This window comes from Delphinapterus leucas, chromosome 19, assembly GCF_059928025.1.
Source record: "Delphinapterus leucas isolate spDelLeu-1000000601 "Yukka" chromosome 19, BTC_Dleu_Yukka2, whole genome shotgun sequence".
In the NCBI taxonomy this organism is placed as follows: Eukaryota; Metazoa; Chordata; class Mammalia; order Artiodactyla; family Monodontidae; genus Delphinapterus; species Delphinapterus leucas.
This window is the reverse complement of record NC_143147.1, coordinates 24,180,950-24,206,225: the sequence shown is the minus strand read 5'-3', so window position 1 is coordinate 24,206,225 and position 25,276 is coordinate 24,180,950. Positions and strand designations below refer to the sequence as shown.

At 37.7% G+C, this 25,276-nt stretch overlaps 1 protein-coding gene across 9 annotated transcripts in view; it reads right to left on the bottom strand.

Moving 5' to 3' along the window:
- Positions 1 to 1,189: 1,189 nt before the first annotated feature.
- Positions 1,190 to 25,276, bottom strand: part of NF1 (neurofibromin 1) — a 255,886-nt gene continuing 231,799 nt past the window's right edge. For 3 of the 9 annotated variants that reach the window (XM_089900773.1, XM_089900774.1, XM_022595546.2), the window contains 10 exons: positions 24,930 to 25,065; positions 23,609 to 23,766; positions 20,239 to 20,361; positions 19,699 to 19,829; positions 19,440 to 19,540; positions 18,020 to 18,162; positions 17,623 to 17,669; positions 16,165 to 16,381; positions 11,221 to 11,286; positions 3,918 to 4,879 (listed from right to left, as the gene is read on the bottom strand). In XM_089900773.1, coding sequence (XP_089756899.1) covers positions 4,737 to 4,879; positions 11,221 to 11,286; positions 16,165 to 16,381; positions 17,623 to 17,669; positions 18,020 to 18,162; positions 19,440 to 19,540; positions 19,699 to 19,829; positions 20,239 to 20,361; positions 23,609 to 23,766; positions 24,930 to 25,065 — 1,265 coding nt within the window. In that variant the 3' untranslated portion in view covers positions 3,918 to 4,736. Of the gene's footprint in view, positions 1,401 to 3,917; positions 4,880 to 11,220; positions 11,287 to 16,164; positions 16,382 to 17,622; positions 17,670 to 18,019; positions 18,163 to 19,439; positions 19,541 to 19,698; positions 19,830 to 20,238; positions 20,362 to 23,608; positions 23,767 to 24,929; positions 25,066 to 25,276 lie in introns of those variants that run through there. The other 6 variants (XM_089900775.1, XM_022595550.3, XM_022595552.3 and 3 more) reach the window with 4 other exon arrangements.

Below are 25,276 nucleotides of genomic sequence, written 5' to 3'. Positions count from 1 at the left end.
GGCCCAGAGCCCAGAGTGCTGACAAGCTCTCCAGGTGAGTTTCCTCTGCTTTCTCAGTCTTTCCGTAAACAGACCAGCACTTGCCTCAGCCCTGCAGGTGTCTGCTTCATGGTTTTTAGCCCTTTGTCTAACATACCAGACGCTGTTGCCCTCGTAGGCATCAGCTCTGTCCTGCCCACAGGGTCTAGGCTGCATTCTTTCTCCATCTGGGAGCTGCCCACATAATGGGGTAAAGAAAATGGTAAAACTCCCAGCAGTGGAGCCATGGAAAGCGTCTGACAGTGTTTACACATGCCGTGCCCGGGAAGGTTCTGTTGGGGAGAGCTGAGAGCTGGAGAGAATTGTGGGCTCCTAATATATGCCCTTTGGTTGATCTCGGGGTGTCCTGGCATTTCTGACTGCTCATTTTAAAAGAACTGAAGTCACCTTAACCCAGAGAACAGAGTCACCCCTCAGTTTGGCAGGCCCTAAAGAAGTATTTGATGGGGTTCGGGACATATGACCTCAAAATATGGCACCTTGAAGGAGCTTGAGGAAATGGCAGAAGCAGGAAGGTTTCTCTGACCTTTCCCCTGCCATCGTCTCCTGAAAACAGGTCATAAAACCTTCACTTGAGAGGCGCCCTCCCTAACCCCGGAGGAAAGGAGCATCCTTATCTCTGAAGACAAGACAGAGGGACTTCGAAAATTGGAACAGGCCTTGCTAGGTTTCCCCCACTTCACCACACTTACCTCATAGTCTTTGGCCTATCAGATTTTTACACAAATGCTCACTCTTCATCAAACCTAGGATAGAAATACTCAGGCCTAACTGATTTTTGGGGTCTTCTCATCTCTTTTTGAAGGCTCCTGTGTCATGTAAAATTTGTATTAAATAAATGTGTGTGCTTTTCTCCTATTAATTTATCAGTTTAATTTTCAGACTCAGCCAGAGACCCTAGGAGGCTCAAGGGAAACTTTTTTCTCCCCTACACATTTCACCAAAATTATTTTACCTTTTGTTTAGAGAGGTTCTGGAAATAGAAAGGTCCTTCCCATGGTGCGGGGGTAGTGATGGTGGTTTGAGGAGAACCTAAGACATCCTTAAAAGAAAGGAAATGGCCTTAATGTTCCAAAAGATCAGGGAGGAGTGCGGGGAAGTGAGAAAACAGAGCTGATGCATGTGAAGAAATAACTCCCCACATCTTAGAGCAGATTGAATTTACATTTTACTTAAAAAAAAGGGGAGGAGTACATACACAGGGAGGAAAATGGGACGGGAACAACAATGATCTGAAATGGATTTCTACAGTTTCCCCTACAATGGTAGATTTTGTCTGTTGGGCAGTATTTCTCCTGCTGGCGTACAACTGCTTACAATATTAACGAGGTTGTAGACAAGGGAACTGCCAAAGTTTGGGCCTGAATGGAAAAGAGAGGAAGTTATCATACACAATGTAAGTTTACAATACACAGCATTTTCTTTAAATGATGTAACGCAGTCGCAGGAAGAAGTTAACAGTACTAACACGAGAATAATCAAATTTTTGTTTGTTATCCATGTACAGCAACTAACTGCTTTACAAAAAAGCAAAATAATACAATATATCATCACAGGTATTTACAGTGTAGTAAATATACTTTTCTGTCAAATTTTACACAAACTATTTACAGGTGAATATACTGCATTAAAAAAAACTGTGTGGCTGACACTAGGAGTGAATTTTTGTATAAGTCCATTGCATAACATTGAATAAGACATGCCTCATTATGCCTGGGTTGGGGGTGGGATGTAAAAACAAAACCAAAAAAACCAGAAAAGCCAAAAGAAAACTGAAAACCCCTAAAACCCACTGAGCAGGGAGGGTTGCCGGCTTACATTCTGTCTCCCCCAGGACATCCGTTCATGGCGGTGGCAGCCGGCTGTTCTCTGTGGTGCCCTCAGCCCTGGCCCAGGACCTGCACAGAGCCGGCACCCAGTTAACGGACAGGTGCTGAGTGGATGCAGGACAGAGCACTTGCCACTTCCCCCCAAAGCTAGTGAACTGGGTCTCGGTGCTGGCAAACAAGGGCACACCCCTGGGACAGGGCAGTGATAAAACAGGGAGATCATGCATGCCAAAAAACACGGTGAGTTAATGTTTTCCTTTTTAAAAAGTCAGGGGAAACACCCACAAACCCCAAACAAATTACTTTATAGAACTTACATCCAATTATGCAAAATAGGCAACCTACTATGAACGTCAGAATTTCTTGTGCAGGTTATAAGTATGAGGCCTAAAAAACAGTTTCATTTCTCAGAGGAAGCATACTGGTGAGAGATTTATCTCATGTGCATTTCAGTTTCTTGGAAAGCTGGATTTTCCTCAAAAGGCAGAAGTTCTTCAAACAAGGTAAATCTTAAACCTTAATAAGTTTTCAAATTCCCAGGATATACTGGTAAAAAGTATTTTTGCAATTCAAAGAAGGCTCAATTTTGATTTGTGCAATGCAGATCATTAATTTCATGAGGTACTTCAAGTGAATTCATCCATTCATTACACTAGAGGGAAATAATGAATAAATTTAAGACATAGCATACCTTGGAAAACTTGTTTATGGAAAGATCAGTATTTTTAACGGTAAACCTTTGGAAGTTCCTCTATTTTGATAGGAGAAGCAAAATAGCATAACACTACCCACTGTCATTGCACCAAACCAACAACAAAGAGGGAAAAACATGGAACCAAAATGATTAAAGGCTCGCATCTGCCTTTTATTCCAGGAGCCAGGAAGTTGTGATGCCCATCCCAGAAGCTCTGGGGTGTGGGGGAACGTGGACCTTACCAGCAGCTTGGCATCCTTGGCACCGGGCTGTTAATGATCTGTTTCTAAACTCAGCTCTAGTCTTAATTCCTTATCGTCTCAGTTGCTCTGTTATTATAAACATTCTATTCTAATGAAGCGTCTACAATAGTTAAAAACAAAAGTTTAGTTAATTGCACCTGTCTTCAATATTTTCCAACAATTCAGTGTCAAAATAACTATTAACACTAAAGTTTTTTTCATTTTGGCTAACGGTTCTTACTTTTCCCAGGACTGTAAACAAATTAAAAAAATTAAATTCTTGTTATTTCTGAATATCAAAAGCAATTTTATTTACATTAACATATTACATTGTTACTGTGTGGATAAATGTGAAATGTGTTATATTATTAAAATCAGAACATTTAAATGTACCATTGATTTAGCTGTGGAATTTAATTTACTGAAATCCACTCATGAAATAGCACTTCAGGAAACTCCCCCTCCCCTAGGTTTCTTCTTCTCTCCCAAAGCCATTACACCTTAACATATAAAGGGAACCCAGGAATAGGGGGATAATATCTTCTTGTAATAAATATGGTTTAGTCCTAAATTGGAACATCCAGATACTAATATATTCACTGAAGTCAAATTATTTTGCACACTGCAGGTACCACAAAGAAATTGGATCTGCATTACTATGGAAATTCCAATGCCATGATAATCCATACCATTCAGTATAGCAGCAACTCTTAAGGTCCCCTATTGTCATAATAATGCAGGTTGACCAGTCTTTTCACAGTGATTAAATGCAATTCTATCATATAGAGCCCAAATGTTTTTGCTAAAGAGATTCCTGACTTTTTTGGAGGGGAGAGGAAAGATTACAAGACATTTAAAATACATCTCATCAAAAAATTTTTGATAATATACACCACACTCTATGTTTCTGGGAAAATTATTAAACAAGATAAAAGCATCGTCTACTCTAATAGTCACGTACCATTCCATTTTGTATGGAGCTAATGCAACCATCTACGGAAATTACCTCCTAGGAACAATTTGCAACACTCTGTTCACTGATTACCCTGCTCGGAATTATTTAGGAAAGAAGAAGAGGAGGGGAAAAATGTATAATTACTATACTTAGTATAGTTTTGGCTTACAAAAACAAAAAACGACTTTTAGCATAGTTAAAGATTAAAAGATAATCAACTGGAGAAAAATATAAACTAGTTTGGATGACTGAGTTTGGATAAGGCCTCAGAACTCATCTCTTTAATTCAGTAATGTTAAGATACATGTGGTTACGCTTATTTTCCTGTAATTATTGCTAATACTCAAGTGTTAGTACTTCTTAAGAACCCACTACAAAATACTAAATCCCTCCTCCCCCACCCCCCAAAGTACCTCGCCTGTGGCTTTATGGTATGAAGTCGCTGAGGCTTGACCTCTATGGTTCTTCAGTTTTGTAAGGTAAAAAAAAGTCCACAGCTAAAAGTCAGATTAAACATACTGGGGTTATATTATTATTTCTCCCATTAACTTCTATCTTGAAAAGTGTGTAAATAAGACTAACACTTTACTTTGTATGTTGAAGAAGGGGAAAACATAGAAGGCAGAGCTCTGTGCAAATGGCTTTCATAGCTGGCCAGTAGTAGCAGTATTCAAGAAATCATCCTCTCTCACAATTGGGATGTTCTCAGTTCAAGTGTCCTGACCTCCCACTTTCTTTGCAGTTGTTCTGAACACTTGCTTAAACCAGACAAACCAAAAGTAGAAGAAAAAAAAGTTAAAGAAAAAAGCAGCATTAAATTTAGGCAACGCTTCCAAGAGTTGATCATCTGGCAACATGGCAGACTGGATGGGCTCATTATAAAACATGAAGTGCAGCATCACAGCACGGTGGTGAGGGGTCACTAGTGAAGAGCCCGTATAAGTTAAGTCTGTTTGAAAACGGAAAGAAAGAAAGCTTCACACGATCTTCTTAATGCTATTACGTTTGAAACTGCCAGCGCTTCTTTGCTTCTGCACCTGGCTTGCGGATCCATGACGAGTTCGCCCACTGTTACAGTGCCCAGTGGTAGGGGAGAGTTCAACATTCTCCTTGTCGATTCCTGGAGAGAAACAGAGCAGCCAGTTACCCCCTCTCCTGTGGTGTTGAGCTCCAGGACTGAATCTCACGATTTGTATACGAGATACAAGCTGGTGTATTGTTTTTGCATTCATTTTAATAGTCAGTTGCTAGAGTGTTTACAAAGATCTTGTCACACAGAAAACCTCACACTTTGTTAAGCAAAATTTGCTATCATGGCAGAAAAATAGCATAAGGAAAAGAAAAAAACAAAACAGAGAAGTTGCAAGGAAAAGCTAGAGGCAGGCAGGATTGAGCTGAATGAAAGGCTAGCAGCCACCAAAGACTAGAACGCCTTCCTCCAAATCAAAACAGAAGCTTCCAGCAGAGGTCAGCTTCTAGCCACGTAGCCTTACTGGTGTTTTAAACACAGAATACATTCTGCAGTTGCAGAAGGTACAGAAATTCATCATTTCAAAGAAAGGCAGATGCTTTTTATTTTTTAAATCATAGTGCCTACCCCAAAGGAACTCAAATATTTACTGAGAAAATAATATATCAAAAAGGTCATACTGTAGAATTTCTGCTTTGATCTTCTTTTTAACTCTGGCAAGTCATTTTTTGTTCTGTACCGTAAACAGATGCCATTTATTTCTCTCATGGAGGAGATTAAACCCCCCCAAACTGGGCCCTACAATGTATTTTTATAAATCATCTAATTAGTAACTTCATAAAAGTAACTAGAAGCAAAAACAAGCTATTTTTTACTCATCAGATTAGTAAAGATTACAAATTCGACAGGTAACAGAATAGTGGTTACCTCTGGGGAAGAAGTGACTGGAAGGGGGCATGAGGATGGTTTCTTGGGGTGCTGGCGATGTTGTTTCTTGATCTGGATTTTTAAGTATGTTTACTTCTTAAAAGTTCATTAGGTTGTAAATTTATAATCTGTGTGCTTTTCTGCCATACTTGAATAAAATTTACTAAAATAATTAGACCGATTATACCCACCTTTGACATAACTACTGGTAGGAAAACAAAAAGTATTTTAGCAATTTGTATCAAAATGTAAAGTACTGATTGATATTTACAGATACAGAAAAATGACCATAATTTTGGATTAGGGGGAAAAAAATCCACATACAGGGGAAAATAAACAAAAAGGCTGGGAAAACATTTGCCAAAAAATGTTATCTCTGGATGGTGTGATTTCAGGTAATTTTTACTTTATTCTTTTTTTTTTTTTTTTTTTGGCTGAGCCACACGCCTTGCAGAACATTAGTTCCCTGAACCCATGCCCCTTGCAACGGAAGCGTGGAGTCCTAACCACTGGACCACCAGGGAATTCCCTGCTTTATTCTTATCTGTACCATCTGAATTTTAAAATAGTAAATTTGACAATGGAAAAATTTCTATTTTTGGACAAAAAATAGTACGTCAAGTCAAAAAGTATTTACGTTACTGAAGATGTACATAGACCCACACATCTATTTGTTTGTTGGTTCTTGAACAGGAAATGGATCTGTGATGACCTCCTTCTAGGAGCCACACATCTTTGTTTGGATTCAGCCTTGAATTCAACTCAGCGTATGAGGCATCTACAGGCACATGGTCTGGTTTACACAGGCTCCACAGAGGTTTGCTGTCTTGAGCTTATCAAAGGAACACTGGCATATGACAAAGTGCACTGGGCTGGGAGTGTGAGTGCGTCATTAAAAATGTCAGCAACACCTCTCCAGGAGGCAAGCATAGTGAACCCACTCTTGAATCTGTTCCAATCTAATCCTACGGGTAGAAAGATAAACGGAAGAAAGTACACTGTGATGTTCAAAGAACTTTTCTCTGGGTAGCAGAATTCTGGATGATTTTTATTCTCTTCTGCATATTTATTTGCATCTTCTCCAGAGCTATTTAGAAAAGAAATAACAAAATTGAAAGGAGACTGCTCATCATCCCTTGAATGTGCCTTGAACTCTGTAATGTGTATCTGTGTAGCTCTTTCAATTGCTTTACCAATCTCTACAAGATAAAATGCAACCCGTATTTTTTCTTTTTTTTTTTTTTTTTGCGGTACACGGGCCTCTCACTGCCGTGGCCTCTCCTGTTGCGGAGTACAGGCTCCGGACGCGCAGGCCCAGCGGCCACGGCTCATGGGCCCAGCCGCTCCGCGGCATGTGGGATCTTCCCGGACCGGGGCACGAATCCGTGTCCCCTGCATCGGCAGGTGGACTCTCAACCAGTGCGCCACCAGGGAAGCCCCTTCTGCCTGTTTTTATATGGCATTTATATTTTGCCTATATTATCACAACTTGTGTATATGTCATATTTTCTCTACTAGAATAAAAGCAACTAGAAGGGCAAAGATCGTTTATCATGCATTTTTATTTTCCTATAAGATCTAGTTGACGTCTTTTTCAACAAACATTGGTTGAACCGATGTTTCCATTTTTAAATGTGATGGCTGCAATTCAGAGCCAAAAAGCATGCAACCTCTGATCTCCAGTGGGGTGGCGCCATATTTTTATTGGAAAAGACAGTTTTTTTTAGCTTCTTCCATCTGAAGTGATCATGAACTTGTCTGAGTATTTGACTTTCCATTTCCTCAAATTTGCATGTGGCCTAAAAGTTCAAGTCCAATAGTTCCTTATCTAAGTTTATTTCCTTAATAGGAAATAAGATTCGGGCAAAACTAGAACTTTAAAGATAAGGGTTTGAAACAACCAGGGGACGGTCACCAGGAGGGACACAGTGTTGATGACCACTGGAGGGCCAGTGGCCCTCTGCCAGCAATCTGCCACTCCGGGGCTCTTTCTTGTGTGACCACCTTTGGTGCAGCCTTGCCACTGCTGGACTATGGCTCATTCTGGGGGTGGGGGGGCAGAGCAGTCATCACACTGCAAGGTGGCAAAGCTACTATCTGAGGACAAGGGCCTGTTCAGTTTAATTCTTAAGAATTAAAATTATATAAATTATAATCAGAGTAAGTCACTAGGGTGAAGGTTTTTCTTCAAAGACATACTAAGAATATTCCATTTCCTGTTTTGTTAAGCAAGTAACCAGGACTGTCACTGATAACCCAAAGCTTCAATGCTATGTGAGAGGCTGATGTCCCACTTTTACTCAGTTTTCATCTCAATTCATTACCTGTTTTTGTGTATATGTTTTCTTCCTACTTAGTGACCCAACCCTACAAGTCACACACAGGTAAATGTGGCATGATGGTGATTCCTAAGTTCAACTTCACAGCAAAGGTGTTTTATTTAAGGATCTAAGGAGAAGCTGACATAAAAATCTTGGAGGTTTTTTAAAAAAGCATTATATTTATACCAAGAAATAGCACCTTGAAAAAAGCCAGGTTAGTATGAAACAGAATGATGCCAGTATCCTGGTTTCTAAGCATAATTCTCACTTTTGAGAATTTTGGCAGCATTCTTCTTTTTAACCCTCTGAAAATAAATCTAGAAACCTTTTTAGAATGTAGTGAAGGGTTTGGTCTCAACATTCTATAGGAAAAACTCTCAGATTATCAGCCTGACTGCCCAATTGGAGACAGATCCATCTTGCTTTGGTACATATACTATATTTTAAATTGGTGAGCAGACCTTGGTGCTGCACTCCTGCTCATCAAGGCCGCTTGGAGGCTTTGCATCCTGGTCTCTCTTATGCCCCTAAGCACTGGCTTTCCCTTCTGACTCTCAGTGGGCACAAAAGCAGAAATCCATGAGGTGACAGAAATCCAAAGGCCACCACCCAAGCGAAATAAAGGTAAAAACCTCTGTGGTCCTGACTTGCTAGTTTAAGTTCCTTTAGATATGCTGTGGTTAAGCATGCAGCCAGTTACAAACAACATGCAGGGCAGAAGCAGCTGAAGGTTCTCTACAGCAGTGTATGAATAAGCACTGTGCTTCAGTGAACTGTGGTGGTTCCAGATAAAGATAAAATCCTAAATAAAAGGTGTTACTGGCCAAAATTCAGTGAATTAAGAGGGAAAAAAATTATTAGATTACACTATAGTTAAATAACATATATAAATAACTTACATATCTATTATATGTCTATCTCCTCTGCTCAAACATGAGTTCCTTGAAGGCAGGTATCAGGGTTTATTTTGACAACTAGGGATATAGTTCCAGGCTGACAAATAATTTTTAAAAAGTCACCTATTTTTTTAAACACCAAAATGATTTCTCAAACTGGAACCTAATATTTTCATGAAATAATAAAAGGATCGAATCCCTTTTAGCTCTTGAGAAGCTGAGGAAAAATGGGTTAGGTGATTTGTGAGAAGTTATTCAACAAAAATGAAACATATAATAATCCAAACCTCCCACCACCTGCACAAGGCGACAGTAAGTTCCCTGAATCTGCATTGCTTAGTTTATCACATATATCATATGGCAAACCTGTCGGAAAACTCTGATTGCATCTATGAGAAGACAAAGCTGTCAGAAGGCTCATTTGTTACACATACAGTGAGGCACATCAGAAGACCCAGGTTCCAGTCTGTTTGGATCAGAACTCTTATTTGGTTTCAGTTCTTAATCTGGCAATTAAAAATAACAGTAGACGTGCCTATTTCAAAGGATTGTTAGAAGAATCAGATAGGCTAGGTGAAGACTTTTTGCACACAGATAATTACAGCATAAATTAAGATGCTCCTAATACCTGAAAAAAAAAAAAAGACCAAGTGAAGTACTGAAAGGAATTGTAGAACAAACGCAAAGGACTCGAATTTTATACTAGAATTTGTAAAATTACTGACGCTAATGTAAATAAGCAAGAAATATGTCTTCTTAGAAGGAAAGATAACTATAGCTTGTTCTTATGCTATAGTAATACATTGATGGGAATGTGTTAAATATATATTTAGAAAATTCATATTTTGAGCTAGATATACAAAAGAGTAACTATAAGAATTTAAAAAATATTTGTAATGGTCTTTCATCAATTGCTAACACCTCTTTTTCTATACAGGTCTAATCTTTCTGTATACTAATCACCGAAAAGTAAAAGAAAGAAAAGGCATCTTTTATAAATTAGACATAAGTGTATCACATTTTTTTCTTCTTAGTCCTTTGAGCTAACTAAGGACCACATTCCTTTCTCTCTTTTTTTTTTTTTTTTTTTTTTGCGGTACACAGGCCTCTCACTGCTGTGGCCTCTCCCGTTGCGGAGCACAGGCTCCGGACACGCAGGCTCAGCGGCCATGGCTCACGGGCCCAGCCGCTCCGCGGCATGTGGGATCTTCCCAGACCGGGGCACGAACCCGTGTCCCCGGCATTGGCAGGCGGACTCTCAACCACTGCGCCACCAGGGCAGCCCCATATTCCTTTCTTTTGAACACGGGTGACAAGAGTGGACAGCCAGCTTTAATTTCTACAGAAATGCTGGGGTTGGCTTTGTATTTATATTTGGGGAAAATAACTACTTCCTAAGCTAAAAACTCTTCCCCAAACCACATACCCTCCTTTCTCTATTAACTCTCCCTGGAGTTTCTTGTTAACCTGCCTGTGTTAGTCCAGGGCTGGGACTGCATCTTCAGTGTTCAGGGGGAGCATGAACAGCTCTTTCATCGAGACAAGTCTCAGCCCTGTGGCACCGTAAGCATCCAGACCTTACAGTAATGGCCTTACAGATTCTTTAGGTGCCTGAACCAGACTCTGCTTACAGGGATTGGTGAATGAAGTCTCATGCCATGTGCCCAGGATGAGCGCAGGGTAAGCAGTATTTCGTGCAAAGATGACAAAAGTAAAGAGTACCTTGATGAGGCAACAGCTGCATGAAAACTGCTGATTTAGAGCAAGGCAGAGAAGCTTCACAGACACAGAATGGAAGAAAAAACAAAAGTGAGTGATATCTGTAAGATTTTTAAAGGCTGAAATATGATTAGATACTGGATAATTATTATTTTCCTTGGTTTTCAGGAGGATTCTTGTTTTAATTACTGAAGTCTGACCATTAATTTCCCAAACGTTACAATCTCTAAATAAATGGCCGAACTTACAATTTTACAGATAGATGTGTTTTTACCACCTTTATTAGAAGTAAGAATTTTAGTGTAAATCAAGAATTACAATAAAAAATGAAATGGAAAATTAGCAGAAATTACACCAAGCAATTGCTCAGCTTAAAATTATTTTTCTCCCTTAAATACGGTGTAATAACAAAGAAAAAAGAGGGAAAACTAAATCAAGAATATACCAAATAAAGGTCTGGGATACGGTAAGCAGTTCCCTAAAACATTAAAATTGTTTTGGAGATTTTAAGTAGTCTCAAAATAGAGGCCTCTAAGTTTCTTCTAAGAGGGAGACGTTTTAAACCTGGTAAACACAGCAGAAGTGTGACTAAGTCTACCCTTTGGAGAAATGGTTTTGATAAACTAACCTTTTCTGCACACAGCTGTCAGCACTACTGGGCTAGCCGATCCACCCGGCTTCCTGGGAGGGAGGTCTGCATTACAGAAGCAAAGTGACTGAATAACTGACAGGCCTGGACATAGCCCCAAAATAAAGTGAAAGAAGTGAATTTAAAATAAAGTTCAACTAAATAGGTCCTTGCTCTAAAAAATCCATACTCTAATACTAACAGTAAAATAAGGTGATCAAAGAAAAAAATGAAAGTTTTTTTTTCCAAGTGAAAAGACATTTAAAATAGATCACAGGCTTATTTTTGTTAAAAAATTATAAAATATGTGACCTCACATATTTTTGAGGTCAAAGATATATTATAAAACTTTTGCCATAATTATTACTTGATTTTTCCGAACAGATGTCCCTTTGAATGATCAGAATAGTTTATAGTATAAGGTACAACATAAGTACAAAAGAGATCACGAAAGAGGGCAAAATAGTTATCTGTGTATACTTTGCCACTCTTACTGTTCTGAAATCTATTTGAGGGCAGGTCTCATGTCCTAGTAGCCCCCGCCACTCCCTTGGGTCTAACAGAGTGCCTTGCATGTAGTAAACAATGAATATCTGGGATAATTCAAGATAAAATCTGGATATCGGGTTATTTTCTTCAGAGCATTGTAGTATTAATCTCGTACCTAAAAATCAAAGAACTTGTGTACACAAAGAACTTGTTAAACAACATGACTCAGAAGGAAATAACAACTTTAGCTGAAACCGAATACTGAGATCCATAGGCAAAAACTGTCAAGTGTCTGGGGACCAGGGTCTCTCTCATCTTTAAATGTTCCAGAGTACCTAGTGTATACCTACAAAATAGGTGTCCGAATGTTTACTGAATTAAATTACAGTGTGAAAAATATCAGGAGGTCTCGGTAGAGTATAAATTACATTTTAATACATTGGAAATGAACCGATTTAATTTCTTTCTAATGAGTATACTAAAATCCATATAATTCCATCTGGATTTTTATTTGTAGTATACTTGCTCCTTAATATCTAAAGAGGATACAGGAAGACTATTTGGAATGCATACTTGAAATGGTTATAAAGCACTCACAATATGGCTTTTAAAAAGGCTTCTTTGCTCATCCTGTATGAGAGCCTTTTATGGCTTGGCCTTAAGCACGAGAAAGTCCCATATGTAGCATTTTTAGTAGATAGGTTTTATTTTCTAGTTCTAATCCTGGTTCTTCAATTCATGTCCAGCTCAGCTACACTGGACCTAAGAATGGATCGCAATATCAAATTTGAAATATTCTTATTTATCAGAGAGTAAATATTATGGATTCTCTTCAAGATTCTCATAGTGGCATGTGGGAAAATCTGAAGAGACAAAGTTTTATGTCCATTTGGCTAAAAGGACCACAGTTAACACAATTTCATATGCACTGAACTCTGAGTACAGTCCATTGGCTCCACTGATACCAAGTCAATTTCTACTAGGAGTGGGGTCAGAAGACAGTCATTTATGTAATTTTATACACGGAGTTATAAAACAATCCTTCTTGTGCTAAGGGGATAGACAAGTGGGCTATGATCATCTGTCAAGAATGGATTTTCAGAGACAACTGCTTTATGTAAATGACCGCTACTTCCTCAAAAGCTGGTGACTGATGAATTATCACCGAAATTTTTACCTAAGTAAGGTTTAGTGTTTCATGGGGGAGGGCGAGGGGGTTCATGAATTTCTTATCTAGCTAATTTGACAGTAGAGAATATTGGAGACCAAAAGAAGATACAGCTTAGTGGCAGATCCTGCTAAGTACCAAAGATCTAGAAAGCAAAGTCTTGCACTGACAGAGAAAGTTTGAAGCAAAGCCTTGAGCTGTGTGCAGATCAGCAACTTTTGCTTTTTGACATAAAGAAACAGAGCTTTCACCTGTTTAAAATTCAGTAGACTAGCGCAGGTTGATGTTGGGTAATTTGATGGCAAGCCACACTTATGCTCCATTTCAGGGAGTGACACAGGGCTTCTTTAAATACTTCTGCTTAAGACTTGGCTGACGGAAGTGGAGACAGGGAAATATTCTGGTTTCTATACAACCAAATAGCGAAGCCGAAATGCTGGAGTGAGTTATGAATCTGGATTAGATTCATCACTTCTTTTAGCCCTTTGTTATCAGCAAACTCAGATCCACAAAGAATTGAGGAGATAGGGATGTAAGATTACAAGGAGCTAAAGATATAAAACAGCATACCTAGTTACAAAGTATTAACTCTTGTAAGAGGTATTCCCTAAGAGCAAATGACAAAAACACAATAATTAGGTAAACAAATAAATCAGGATCCTTTCATGGAGATGAGCCCACAGTTTAGAGATACAAATGGGTTTCATCGAAGAGTAAAGTTACTAATGAAAAGGTAAACTCTTTCTCTAGTAACATGTAGTAAAATAATCTGGTGAACCAAAGGACATACAATTTAGAGACAGAAAAACACCGTTATTCTACTTAATTAATTGTACTCTTTTAAAGCTTCAGTTTCTTTTGAGAACAGTCAGAGGTTTCCAGGGTGTTATAATCTATTCAAGCAGCCATCTTTGGAGAACTACTGGAGGTGACACAGTAGGTTTAAAACTGTAACCAAAACCACGTACGCTATTCTTTGATTTCTCTAAACAATTCTAAATAAGAGGTTACAGAGTAGGACTACTTTTCTAAGCAAATGATATGGCTAATGTCCAATCAACACAGGACATGAACAGTTAATCAACTAGCAGAAGAACTTGTACTGGTACCTTTATTCTTAATCTGATTATTTTATTGTCTCCATCAGTGGGCAAAGATGGGCAGAAATACCCCTGACAATTAGTTTGGGTTAAAAAAAAAAGTCAATGCAAAAACAACTAAACATTTTGACAGCTTTAACATCACTTTAGTAGCCCAAGAGGCAAAAGACTGGTCAAAATGAACCAAACTTTCAAAACAAGAGGATCAATATAGACAGTCTACGAATTTTCTAATTGTGATTAACTTCAGTGGTTGACTAACCCAGACGATTGAGAGCTCTACAGAAGAAAAGGAGCAGTGGACTTAAGGTAAGGCAGATGGAAGTAATGAGACAGAAATAAATGAAACAAAAAGAGGAAGGGAAGGAAGAAAGATGACAGATACGGAAGGCAATGAATGTGGTAGAAAGAGCACTGGCCTTGGTTCTGGGTAAGAACTGTGTGATAAAGCAATTCACTTAGCTCTTCTAAACTCAGTCTCCCCTTCACACACAACATTGTGAGCCTAGAACTAAATTACCTCTATAGTACCCCCTAGCTCCAAAATGCTGAGATTTTATGGCGGGAGGCAGGTGGTAGTGGTGATGAGGGAAAGAATTCAGTGGCTGCAGTATCTAGAAGAAAGTAAACTTAAAGGTTTGCCCTGGCTTTAACAGTTGAAATGCTGATAATGGGGCAAGATCATAGGCACACTCTAGTGCATAAGAATCACCTGGGTGTTTATTAAACACAGATTGCCGGCTGGGCCCCACTCTTGGAGTCTCTTGTGCAGGAGGTCTGGGGTGGGATTCTAGCGTTTGCATTTCTAATAAGCTCCTAAATGATGCTGAGGCTGCTGGTCTGGGACCACACTTGCAGAAACACTGTTCTAGGGAACAGGTGACAGAGGCCAAATAAACACAGTTATATGGGGAAAAAAAGTTGGCCAGATTTCTCTTATTTCTTGGGAGGGGAGAAAACCTGACTAGGTGCAGTAAGGTGATTGATAAGTAAATGCTGGATCAAACAATTTGTTTCCTCTGCTGACCAAGGCTTTGTTGTTGACCAAAGCTTAATAGATGAATATAGTTATTTAATACAATGGTTTATAATATGAATTGGGTATTAGATTTGCCAAGTTCTTCAGAACCTTCAAAACTATATATGTTTAAACATTCATGCAAAACTGAGATTATTAACTGGGAATTCTACTTATGGATCTTGAACGTGACAAAATAGTTATAATACATCATTTGGTTTTTTAAAAGAAAATCCATGCTAACACTTAACTACGTCTAATATTAATAACTTTTCCTTATAGCATGAGGTGTTTCATAAGTAAATTTTTCAGATAATGAAACTTTAAACACAAAACCTTTTTAATTTTAACCATTTTAGAAAGATATCTTTCTGAATAGAATACATGACCACAACGGAAGCTTTCCTTCATTACCCACGGTCATCATAAATACACAATGGCGTCAGTTCTGTAATGAATTGAATACACCTCCAGGGTTTGACCAGACTCATAAGAAATCATCCGCTTTGTCACTGAATAAGCCCAGAGTTCTGTACGTTTGCCATTTCTGCCATCTTGTTTATCTCAGCCCCACCCGAGCTATTAGCTGTTATTGCTCAGTTTATCGGCCTCTTAGTTGCATGTTGAATGGGCATACTTTCCCCACTTGGACCTAAGAGTGACTCCAGAGTCAGGAATATGCTTATGGGCTTTAAGATGTTATTTTTATGAGCTGGCATTTTTGTCTGGTTGTTTATTTACTCCTAGACTTTCAGGTTGTTGCTGGCAGCAGGGAAAAGGGACACTACTATATTTTGTATATTTTTGGGATACAGTATGCTGTATCAGAGACACAGAAACACTAGGGCAAGGTTAGTATATCTAGTAAGGGAATTATAATTCTGTTCACTTACAGGGTTATATACCTTAGGTTACTCTTCCTGCCTAAACTCTAAAAACTTATCAACCTTGGAACACTCTAAACATTTCACTATCTTTGTATAACTGTTTGAAAGTAGACAGCTTTACAGAAACCAAAATTCAAATCAGCTACAAGGTAAAGAAGAAATGTAAGATGAATTTCATGATAAAAAGGAGCAAAATCTGCTATAAACTGGTAACAAGGGAATTCCTAATGTTGGTATAGTAATATTATTGCTCAAATTTATATAAAGATTGCATTTACTGACCTGGGGAATGCTGGGAAGTTGCAAGTGAGGTCATGGAATTAGAAAGGTTAAGGTTAGCAGTAATACTAAGCTGGCTCTGCACTGCAGGAGGATAAGGAGATGTGGGTGTCAGGAGGGACTCCTCACTGGTTTCTTCATCAATTCCAGGCAAATACGTGTCAATCAAGGCATCAAGAAACTTAACAATAAGCTCAGCATAGTCTGGGATTTGTGTTTGCTGTAATGGAAAATAGGACATTATTTTAGCTCTGTTCTTTTTTCTTTTTTTGTAAATCCCCCTTGAAGCCAAAAAAGATAAATTCAATTTTTGTTTTGGGCTTAATTTACTATTTTTCTTCCTTTGTACTACAGGTCATTAAAAAAGGGGGGTGGAATAATATGTAGACTACCATGGGACTTACAACTGGGAATTTTATTCAGCTAACACTTACAGCTTCCAGATGAACCTGTGATTACCGAAGGCCATGCACAAAGACTGAATTAATTCTGAGAGAATCCAATCATCAGGAATGATGTCTAGTCTACTTTCCAAAACTGAGAAAATGAGCAGAGCATCATTCCAGCTGCCATTTAGAGATTCAACTAACTAAATACTGTGAAGGGCTCGGAGGGTTACTGGCACTCAAACTACGAAAGTTCCCGCATTAAACTTATTTCTGTGACTTCAGGCCCATTTCTTAAATGACAGCCTTTGCATATCAAGAGATATGCAGTAATAACTAAACAAAACAAAACTAAGTACTCAATTGTTAAAATTAGAACAAGGTTTATGCAATTCGTATTGATTTAGCACCGCTATCTCTAGAACACTGCACTAGGGGAAGAAAAAGAAGTCCTGCCTTCAAGGAACCTCAATCAATTTGGAGAGAGACCATATACAGAGAGAATAATTAAATACACATTTATGTAGCACTATATCAACTAACGCCAATCAAAGAACAAACTGAATGGAGCAAATGAGGATACATTCAGGGAAGAGTGAATCTAATGCAGCAGGTTGGAAGGAAGAATGTTTTCTTGAGGTAAATTTCTTTTTCATTATGTAATTTTTAAAATTGAGGTTTAACTGACATATAACATTATATTAAGTTCAGGTCATGAGGTAGATTTTAAACATACGTAATGCTCCTTCCTAATCACAAGATACCTAAATGTGTGCATTAAGATCATCAACTACATGAGGGACCGAGGGCAGAAAGTTTACAGAGGTTTATCATACGTTTCTGAAAAGTCAAGCATAAATTTAGTTGAATTTTTTTTTTTTTTGGTAAAAGCTAGTATATAAACATATTAAAGGTGCTGCCTCTTGGAAAGAATCTTGTGGTAGAAAACTTCTAATAAAAATAACATATGTGTTTTTTGTGAATCATTCTGGTTTTCAACATATTGTCTTAAAGCAGGCACAGTAATATAAATAAAACTTTCATTTTGTCAATAGAGAAAAAGATATTTTCTTACCTTTGAAAAGGGTCCTGCAAACCGCCATAGGCCATTAAAACCAAAACCTGCAACAAATCAAATGTTACTTATAGCAAGCATGACACTCTTTCAGTCTTAACAGAAATTATATAGTTGATGATACATAAAACCCACACACACAGTGAAAACATTTTTTTTTTAGAATGTCAGAGTAGACTAAAACTCACTGAAAATATACCCAGTATAAAACCATATTTTAGTTAAAAAGTTGTCAACCACTTATTGTACTGAACACATAATTAAAAGTCAGAAAATGGCATATTAGAGAGGTGTGAACGAGCCTATTCCTCATAAGGAATTCTTCAGCCAGTGCATCCTTTAATAGCACACATGTTTGAAGTTCATCAACCATCCTCCTCCCGATACGTTTATTTACTTTGCAGGTAAGATGTTTGGTACTGTGGTGGGGATTCTTCATGGTACACCACACTTTGCACAATCCCATGGATTGGATTTAACAAATTTGGATCTTGGCACAATGACAACAGGGTGTTGATCTTAGAGTCCAACAAATTGTGCCTAAAAAAATAAAAGTCAACAGAGGAACATTTTAAAGGAAAATTAAGTGAAAATATATACTGGAAAATATTTTTCCCTAGAACAGTATGATAAAAATGAAGGGTGATGAGTGCTTTTCCAATTTTTCTCTAATGAACGTGTGTATCTGCTTTTTTGTTTTGTCTTTTGTGTTTAAGTCATTAGGAAAATATGGTAAAAGCACCTAACTAGCACTGTCATATAACCATGCTTAACTATATATGGTGACTATTTGCTCAAGACAAGGTTGGCTTCTGTCTGCCACTTAGCGTGCTTTAGGACCATCTCTTTCTGCTGATTATTGATATGCACCCAGGAGTTAAAACTAAATTTAATATTAATCAGTGTTTAATAAATGCTGAATCAGATCGAATGAGGAAAGCAAAATTAGCTTGGAGGGGGTGGAATATATGATCAAATTCAAACTTCTGAGGAAATTAACTATTTCTAACCCAGCTATGCCCCATTAATAAAAATAACCAAGAGCCACGTATATAAAATTCTGAAATTTATAAATAAGATTAAACAAAAACAAAGAAATAATGATACTACATAGAAGGCCTAGATTAGGAATAGAGTTTCCCAAGTTTCTTTGGGTTATCTAGATTTGAACACTTTGAGGCTAATATGATTTTAGCCCTTAAGAGAGAATAAAAGTCATCTCCCAAATAAGAAGTCAATTTTGTTTTCACTCAGCTGTGGATTAAAAACAAAAGCTTTACTGAAAAAGAAAACAGAACAGGTATGCTGATTTAAATATAGCAATCTAACAGCTTTCTCCTAAGTGAGGAAATAAACAGTGCTCATCACAATGAACAACGTAAGAAAATCACAAGATAAAAAAATGTTTTTCCCACTCTGACAAGTACAGGTTTCTGGTAACTGACTACACTGCTGAACTGAATGAATAAGCATTTTCAGAACTAATGCAAAACTGATGAATTCATAAAACTGCTCACAAAAGATCAAGATAAAAAAAATTAATTACATGGGGCTGAGTGAACTGACGAGGATGAGTATAGTTTTTGTGACTTTCTGTTTGAATTTAAAAAAAAAAAATGTTTTTCCCGATCGACAGGCCAAAACTAGTCCTAGGTCCCATTAAACCCACTGTCTCTAAGCTAAAAATCACTATCCCACTACTTCACGTTCCCCTCTCCACAACCAGTGAACACTACTGGGTGACACTTTCCCTAAGCTTTTATGAACATCTGACTTCAAGACAGGTACAAAAGTTAAACACAAGTGGAGATACTTACACAACAGGAAAAACTTTGGGGAAAACAACACTAGCTTCTGCTAAGTATTCATAAAGAATTCGTTGATCAAACTCATCCGTGGTGTATTTCACCAGCGTAGCCTGCAAAAAAGTAAACAAAAACCATTTTATTTTGTGGCTGAATTGTTACCTGTTTTGGTGAGAAGCAGAATATGGCCTTCCTTTCATGTTTTTAATATTTAAGGGCCTTCTAAGAGTAGACTGGAAAAAAAAACCCCACGAAAAGCAAAAAATATTACCAGAACAGTAAGAAGAAGTGCTTGGATCTTCGGATCGGTAAGTACTTCTTCATCTAAGAGAACATTTGATTCAGACACTGAAACTTTACGTAAATGTGGGTGCTGTTGTGATGAGGAAATCCTTTGAGTTTCTGTGGTAAGATATGGATTAACACAATCAGCTATATTAATCAAATATAACACACTAGATACTACTTCACCTAACAGATTTTAATGTCACTTCTAAAATTTGATAGCTTTTTAACAGACACTTAAAATATCAACATAAATATCATACAAAATTACTATTCACCTATACAGAAGTTCTGGCTAGCTGTATACAATGTTGTATATCATATGTATGATTACTTTCTACACAGGTTTCAGGATATCTGTCATTTTAAGGACTGTATAGTTTGTCTTTGTCTTTTGAAAAAGAGCAAATGTTTCTATATTTTATCCTAATGATACTAAGAAATGTCTGGAAAGCAAATATGGCTTTAATGTACTCTCCCTCCTTACTTTCAATGATCTAGATTAATTATTAACTTTGTTTCTCACCCATTTCATAATCAGTTTCTGCTACTCTCCTCATTTTGGGGGGTGTTGTGATCCCTGATTCCATTTCTTGCCTTTTAGGAGCCTTTGTGTCTGATATCAAGTGATCAAAACTTTTCCTTGTTCCTATAAACAAAAGTTACAGAATATGGAAGTTCATTAACCACAGTGTCTGTGAATAGGAATATACTAAAAAGAAAATGTTTGGGCATAAAGTGTTTAAGTTTTCACTTATGGACCCAAAGAAAGCTCAAACATATCCCTGGGGCAGAGTTCCTCTCCTTTCCTGTTTTTTTCCATCTTCTCAAGGAATTTTGGCCACACAGCTGTTCTGTTTCAGGACAGGATGTGCCTTATTGGTCCAAATTAAATTGAGATTACATGCACTACACTGGAGGTAAACCAAACTCCACCAACAAGTACAATATTTGATAATAAATACAGAGATATGTGCTGTTTAGTAGCAAAGATCAACTATGTCTGAACAGCCTTTGTTCAATTTAAGGCATTCTGCTGGTGCCAAGAATGAGTCATTAACCTATGAAGAATTTCTAAAAGTAGACAAAATCAAAGTTTGGTTTTACTTCTTCAGGCTTTGAAAAAAGGATGTGCATGCCTCAAAGTACTAAATAATAGATACACTGGGAGATGCTTCAAAAATAGCAAGCAGTACCGTTTCCCACTTGGCTTTGAGCTTCTCTAATCATGTATTATATCAATGTTAAATACCTTTCCCTTAAAGTAAAAGTATTGAAACTGGATTATTTGGAACTTATATATTTCTGTTCTTTATATTCCAAGAACTTCTCTTATTCTTCTTGGTACAGCTCTAAGAGCAAATCTGGAATACTTTTGACCATATTATTTTTTAAAAGCCAGAACTGAAGCCACTATAATTACATATGACAATTGAACACTTGAGAAATTTAATGTTCTATTAACCTCAAGTTTTAATACTAATAATTATTCACAATAGTCATAAAAATCAAGGTCAAATAATTTAACAGCTCAAAAGAATCTAGTCCAACCTCTTCATTTCCTGTACCTGTAAACTGAGGAAGCCATGAGCAGTTACGAGGTTAGCCGGAAGTCGCAAGGCTAGGCATCCAGTTAGTGACCAGACGTAAAATATCAAATTTCCTAAAAACCAATTCGTGCTTTCATACTGCATGAGATCAGGACACCACTCCCTACGTTTAGTTTTCTTACTTTTCTCATTCTTCCTTTTTTACTTTACACTCTGCATTCTTCCTGGGAAATCTCCTTCCACTACCATAGCTTCAGTGGTATAATGAACTAATCAATTCTAAATGTGCCACTTGTCCGCTTCTCTCTTCCTGAACTCCAGATGTATATTTTCATTTATCTCTTACATATACACGCCAAGAATCCTGAAGGGATCTCAAATATAATATCAACCAACCTAAGTTTATCTTGTACTATAAATATACTAGCCTTGATCTCTGTGAATGGAATCACTATCCAGCCAGTTTTTGAAGCCAGAAATTTCTGACATCCTTCACTGCCTTCTCCCTCCCCACCTGGCCCAAACAGCCAGGCACTAAGTCCCACACCTGACTCCTTTTCTCCATTGTCCCACTGCTCCTGCCTTAGTGCAGGCCTACACCATTTTTTGCTTGGACTGCTGTAACGATCTCTTAAATGATTCCCTTGCGAAAAAGCTCTTCCTATTTCTCCATATTGTAGCCAAAAACCTTTCCTAAGAATAAAATTTTGTAACGTCTCTCCCCTACTTAAAGATCCCTGCTGGATACATGATAAGGCTAAATCTCTTAACATGGCACAAAGTCTCCCACAAACTAGTTGCAATTCTTCTCTAGCCTCATTTCGTACCCAAGTGCTTTTCCTGACTTTGCTTTATTCATGCTATTTCCCCCCTCTCTTGAATACATGCCTTCCTTATCCTGTGCCTACTGGGCAAGCATGTATTAAATTTTCAAGGTCTGGTTCAAATGTTACCTCCTCTCTGTAGCTTTTCCTAGTTTCCTTACTTTAATGGCACCTGGGGATGCTGTTGCAATTGTCTGATTTTAAGTCTTAGCCACCAAACTATGAGCTCCTCCAGGGCAAAGACTGTAACTTTTTCGTCTATCACATGGGTTGAATGAATTCAATATTGCATTTTCTCTGAAGTTAGTTTTTCATTTACAACTTCCTTGGCATGAAAACTCAGAATCACAAAACACAAAGTAACCAGGAAACTCCTATAACATTATTTATGGAAAAGTATAAAGAGAAAGGAACTCAAACAAAAGGTAACAGTCCTTGGGACTTCCCTGGTGGTGCAGTGGTTAAGAATCCGCCTGCCAATGCAGGGGACACGGGTTCGAGCCCTGGTCCAGGAAGATCCCACATGCTGCGGAGCAACTAAGTCCGTGTGCCACAACTACTGAGCCCATGTGCTGCAACTACTGAAGCCCGTGCACCTAGAGCCCGTGCTCCGCAACAAGAGAAGCCACCGCAATGAGAAGCCTGTGCACAACAACGAAGAGTAGCCCCCGCTCACCACAACTAGAGAAAGGCTGTGAACAGCAACAAAGACCCAATGCAGCCAAAAATAAATAAATAAACAAAAGATAACAGTCCTATGTGACTAGTAATAGTGATTAACACTCATGGTTTCAACTTCTCTCATGGTTTATTGGCAGGTTATTTATTTTATACTTCTTTAGCCAAAGCTGTGTAAGAGCACCTTTGCATTCAATCTGTGGTGAGGTGGGATCAGTGGGCTCTCTCATTATTTACTTCAGTTTTTGAAAAGGGAAAAAGTGTCTCACAGCATTTCAGGTATATTTCTCATGGTCAAATGTTGATATAACCGAGCAATTTTAACTTCCAAGAACCCTATCTTCTTACAGTAATAAAAAAATACAGTAATCAAAAACTCTTACCTTTTTGTTTTTTTAAAGAAAAGATGGCAAATAGTATTATTATAGCTTCATAGCATATTTATGTATTCTGTCCTCAGAGGGTAATTTTGGGAAATACATTGTTAAAGGCCCTGCATCTGAATGCTGCAAGACTCTTCCTTTTCTGTGAGTATCTAATGTCTCTCTTACTCGCATTTCCCTTCTGCCTGGCCAAGGCAGAGTAAAACAAGTAGAGCCACAATATTTAGTCTAAGAATCCCTCCAAAACTGTTTCAAGATCTCATTCTCATTCCTCTATCTTAACTGATATGGCTTAACTGATCTATCAAACTCTCTCATAATTGGCATCAAAAACTTTCCTACATCAAAAACAGGAGATTTTGATCATCTTGAACAGCTTCAAATAATTTTCCAGGAGTGAAAGTATCTGACCATTTTTGAAAAGAATTCTAAAACTTTCTACATAATTTAGATAAACTAACCAAGCAACTTCTTCGTGTTGGCCTGAGAAGGCTGCCCCATGTCCAAACTCATGGATTTCCTGGCTCGGGGACTGGTCTGGCCCGCAGGTGGATAGCTGGCTGCAAGGTACCCTTCAGAACCTTTGGGAGAGGACCATGGCTGATTCTCCTTTAGTGTCCTGAGAGATTAAAACAATTGAGAAGAATCAATAAACATGATGACAAATACAACCACTGCTGGCCCTTCTAATTGGCTACTATATTTCCCAATGGCAGCGATCAAGTAATTTTAAAACTGTACTTTAAAGCTCGCTCTTTAGGGTACAAACTCTTAATCTATCCCCAGGAAGTATCCACTTTCTTGCCATGACATCTTATACACAGTAGGTACTCAACAAATGCTCAACTGAACTGTACTGCATTGATTTTTTTAATCAGGGAGAATCAAGTCTAAATAAGCAATTGTATCCCTGGTTTAAAAACCAAGGGGGAACACAGTCAAACTCCCTTTCTCCTTTTCATAACAAAAAAGGGCATATCTCAAAGAAATATAATCATAGGAATGACTGAAGAGTAAGACTACTGAAAGCCAAGTATGCCTGGAAAGCTTTTGCATACATTGTTAACATCTCAGCTGGAAATTGCTGAGGGCTTTTTATCAAAAAGTGGGATGTTGATAAATTTAATGATATAAGCACTACAAATACAAGATTATTTTCCCATGTTCAACACTGTACCTAAAACTTAAAGGTATCTTTGTTGAATTGAAAATATAAAAAAACTCCAAATGATGCTATTTTCATGTAATTTCTCTCTGTTTTAGTGAAAAATATACCACTCAAAGCAACATACAACAGGATATAATTTGATTATCTTAACATCTAAATCTGTACTATAGAAAACTTTTTAGTAACGTTAGTGTGATATGGGTAAATACAATAAATATGTTGGCATGTGTATCTTTTTACAAATCTGTATAGCTTAGTTTTCTATCATTAAGCATGTAATGTTGCTTATATTTCACATTAGGTTTTCCTAGGCCTTTTCCTAGGAATCTGATACTTTCAAGATCATCTCTTTTCATTATTCAACTGATTTGTGCTTAGAAAGAGGCAAACTATTGTTAACTAATTAGCACAATTAGAAGAACTTTCCTTCAACTAACACACATAAAAATACTGTACATTTATAAAATGCGTTTTGATTTACACACTCTTCCTAGGTTATCTTTAGAGTCCCTCCTATATTACCTTCTGGATTACTCTGCCCGCTTGCCTCCATTGGCATGGAATACTGAAACCTGATTGTAATTATGTAATTGTGGGAGAAGAAGTCCATTTACCTATAGCTAGGGTCACCATGATGAATGGGATATGTATCCATAGGAATATTTTCCATTGAAATATCAGTAAGAAGAAGAGACTTTCTATGTTTTAGGCTACAGCGACTTCGAACCTCCTCAGACACTGTAAGTAAAGCTAAAAGGAAAAAGAAGGAAGATTTTAAAATTTAATAAATCACAAGTGTGTGACTTAAATTAGGTTATACTTCTTACAACCTCCTGAAGAGAGTAACCGCTATTAAACATGAGAGTATGAAGTTTAAGGATATAAAACACTTAGGACAGACTTGTTTATGTTAAAGCGTTTACAGTCTGTTTTGGAAGACTGCATGTAAACACGAAACTTA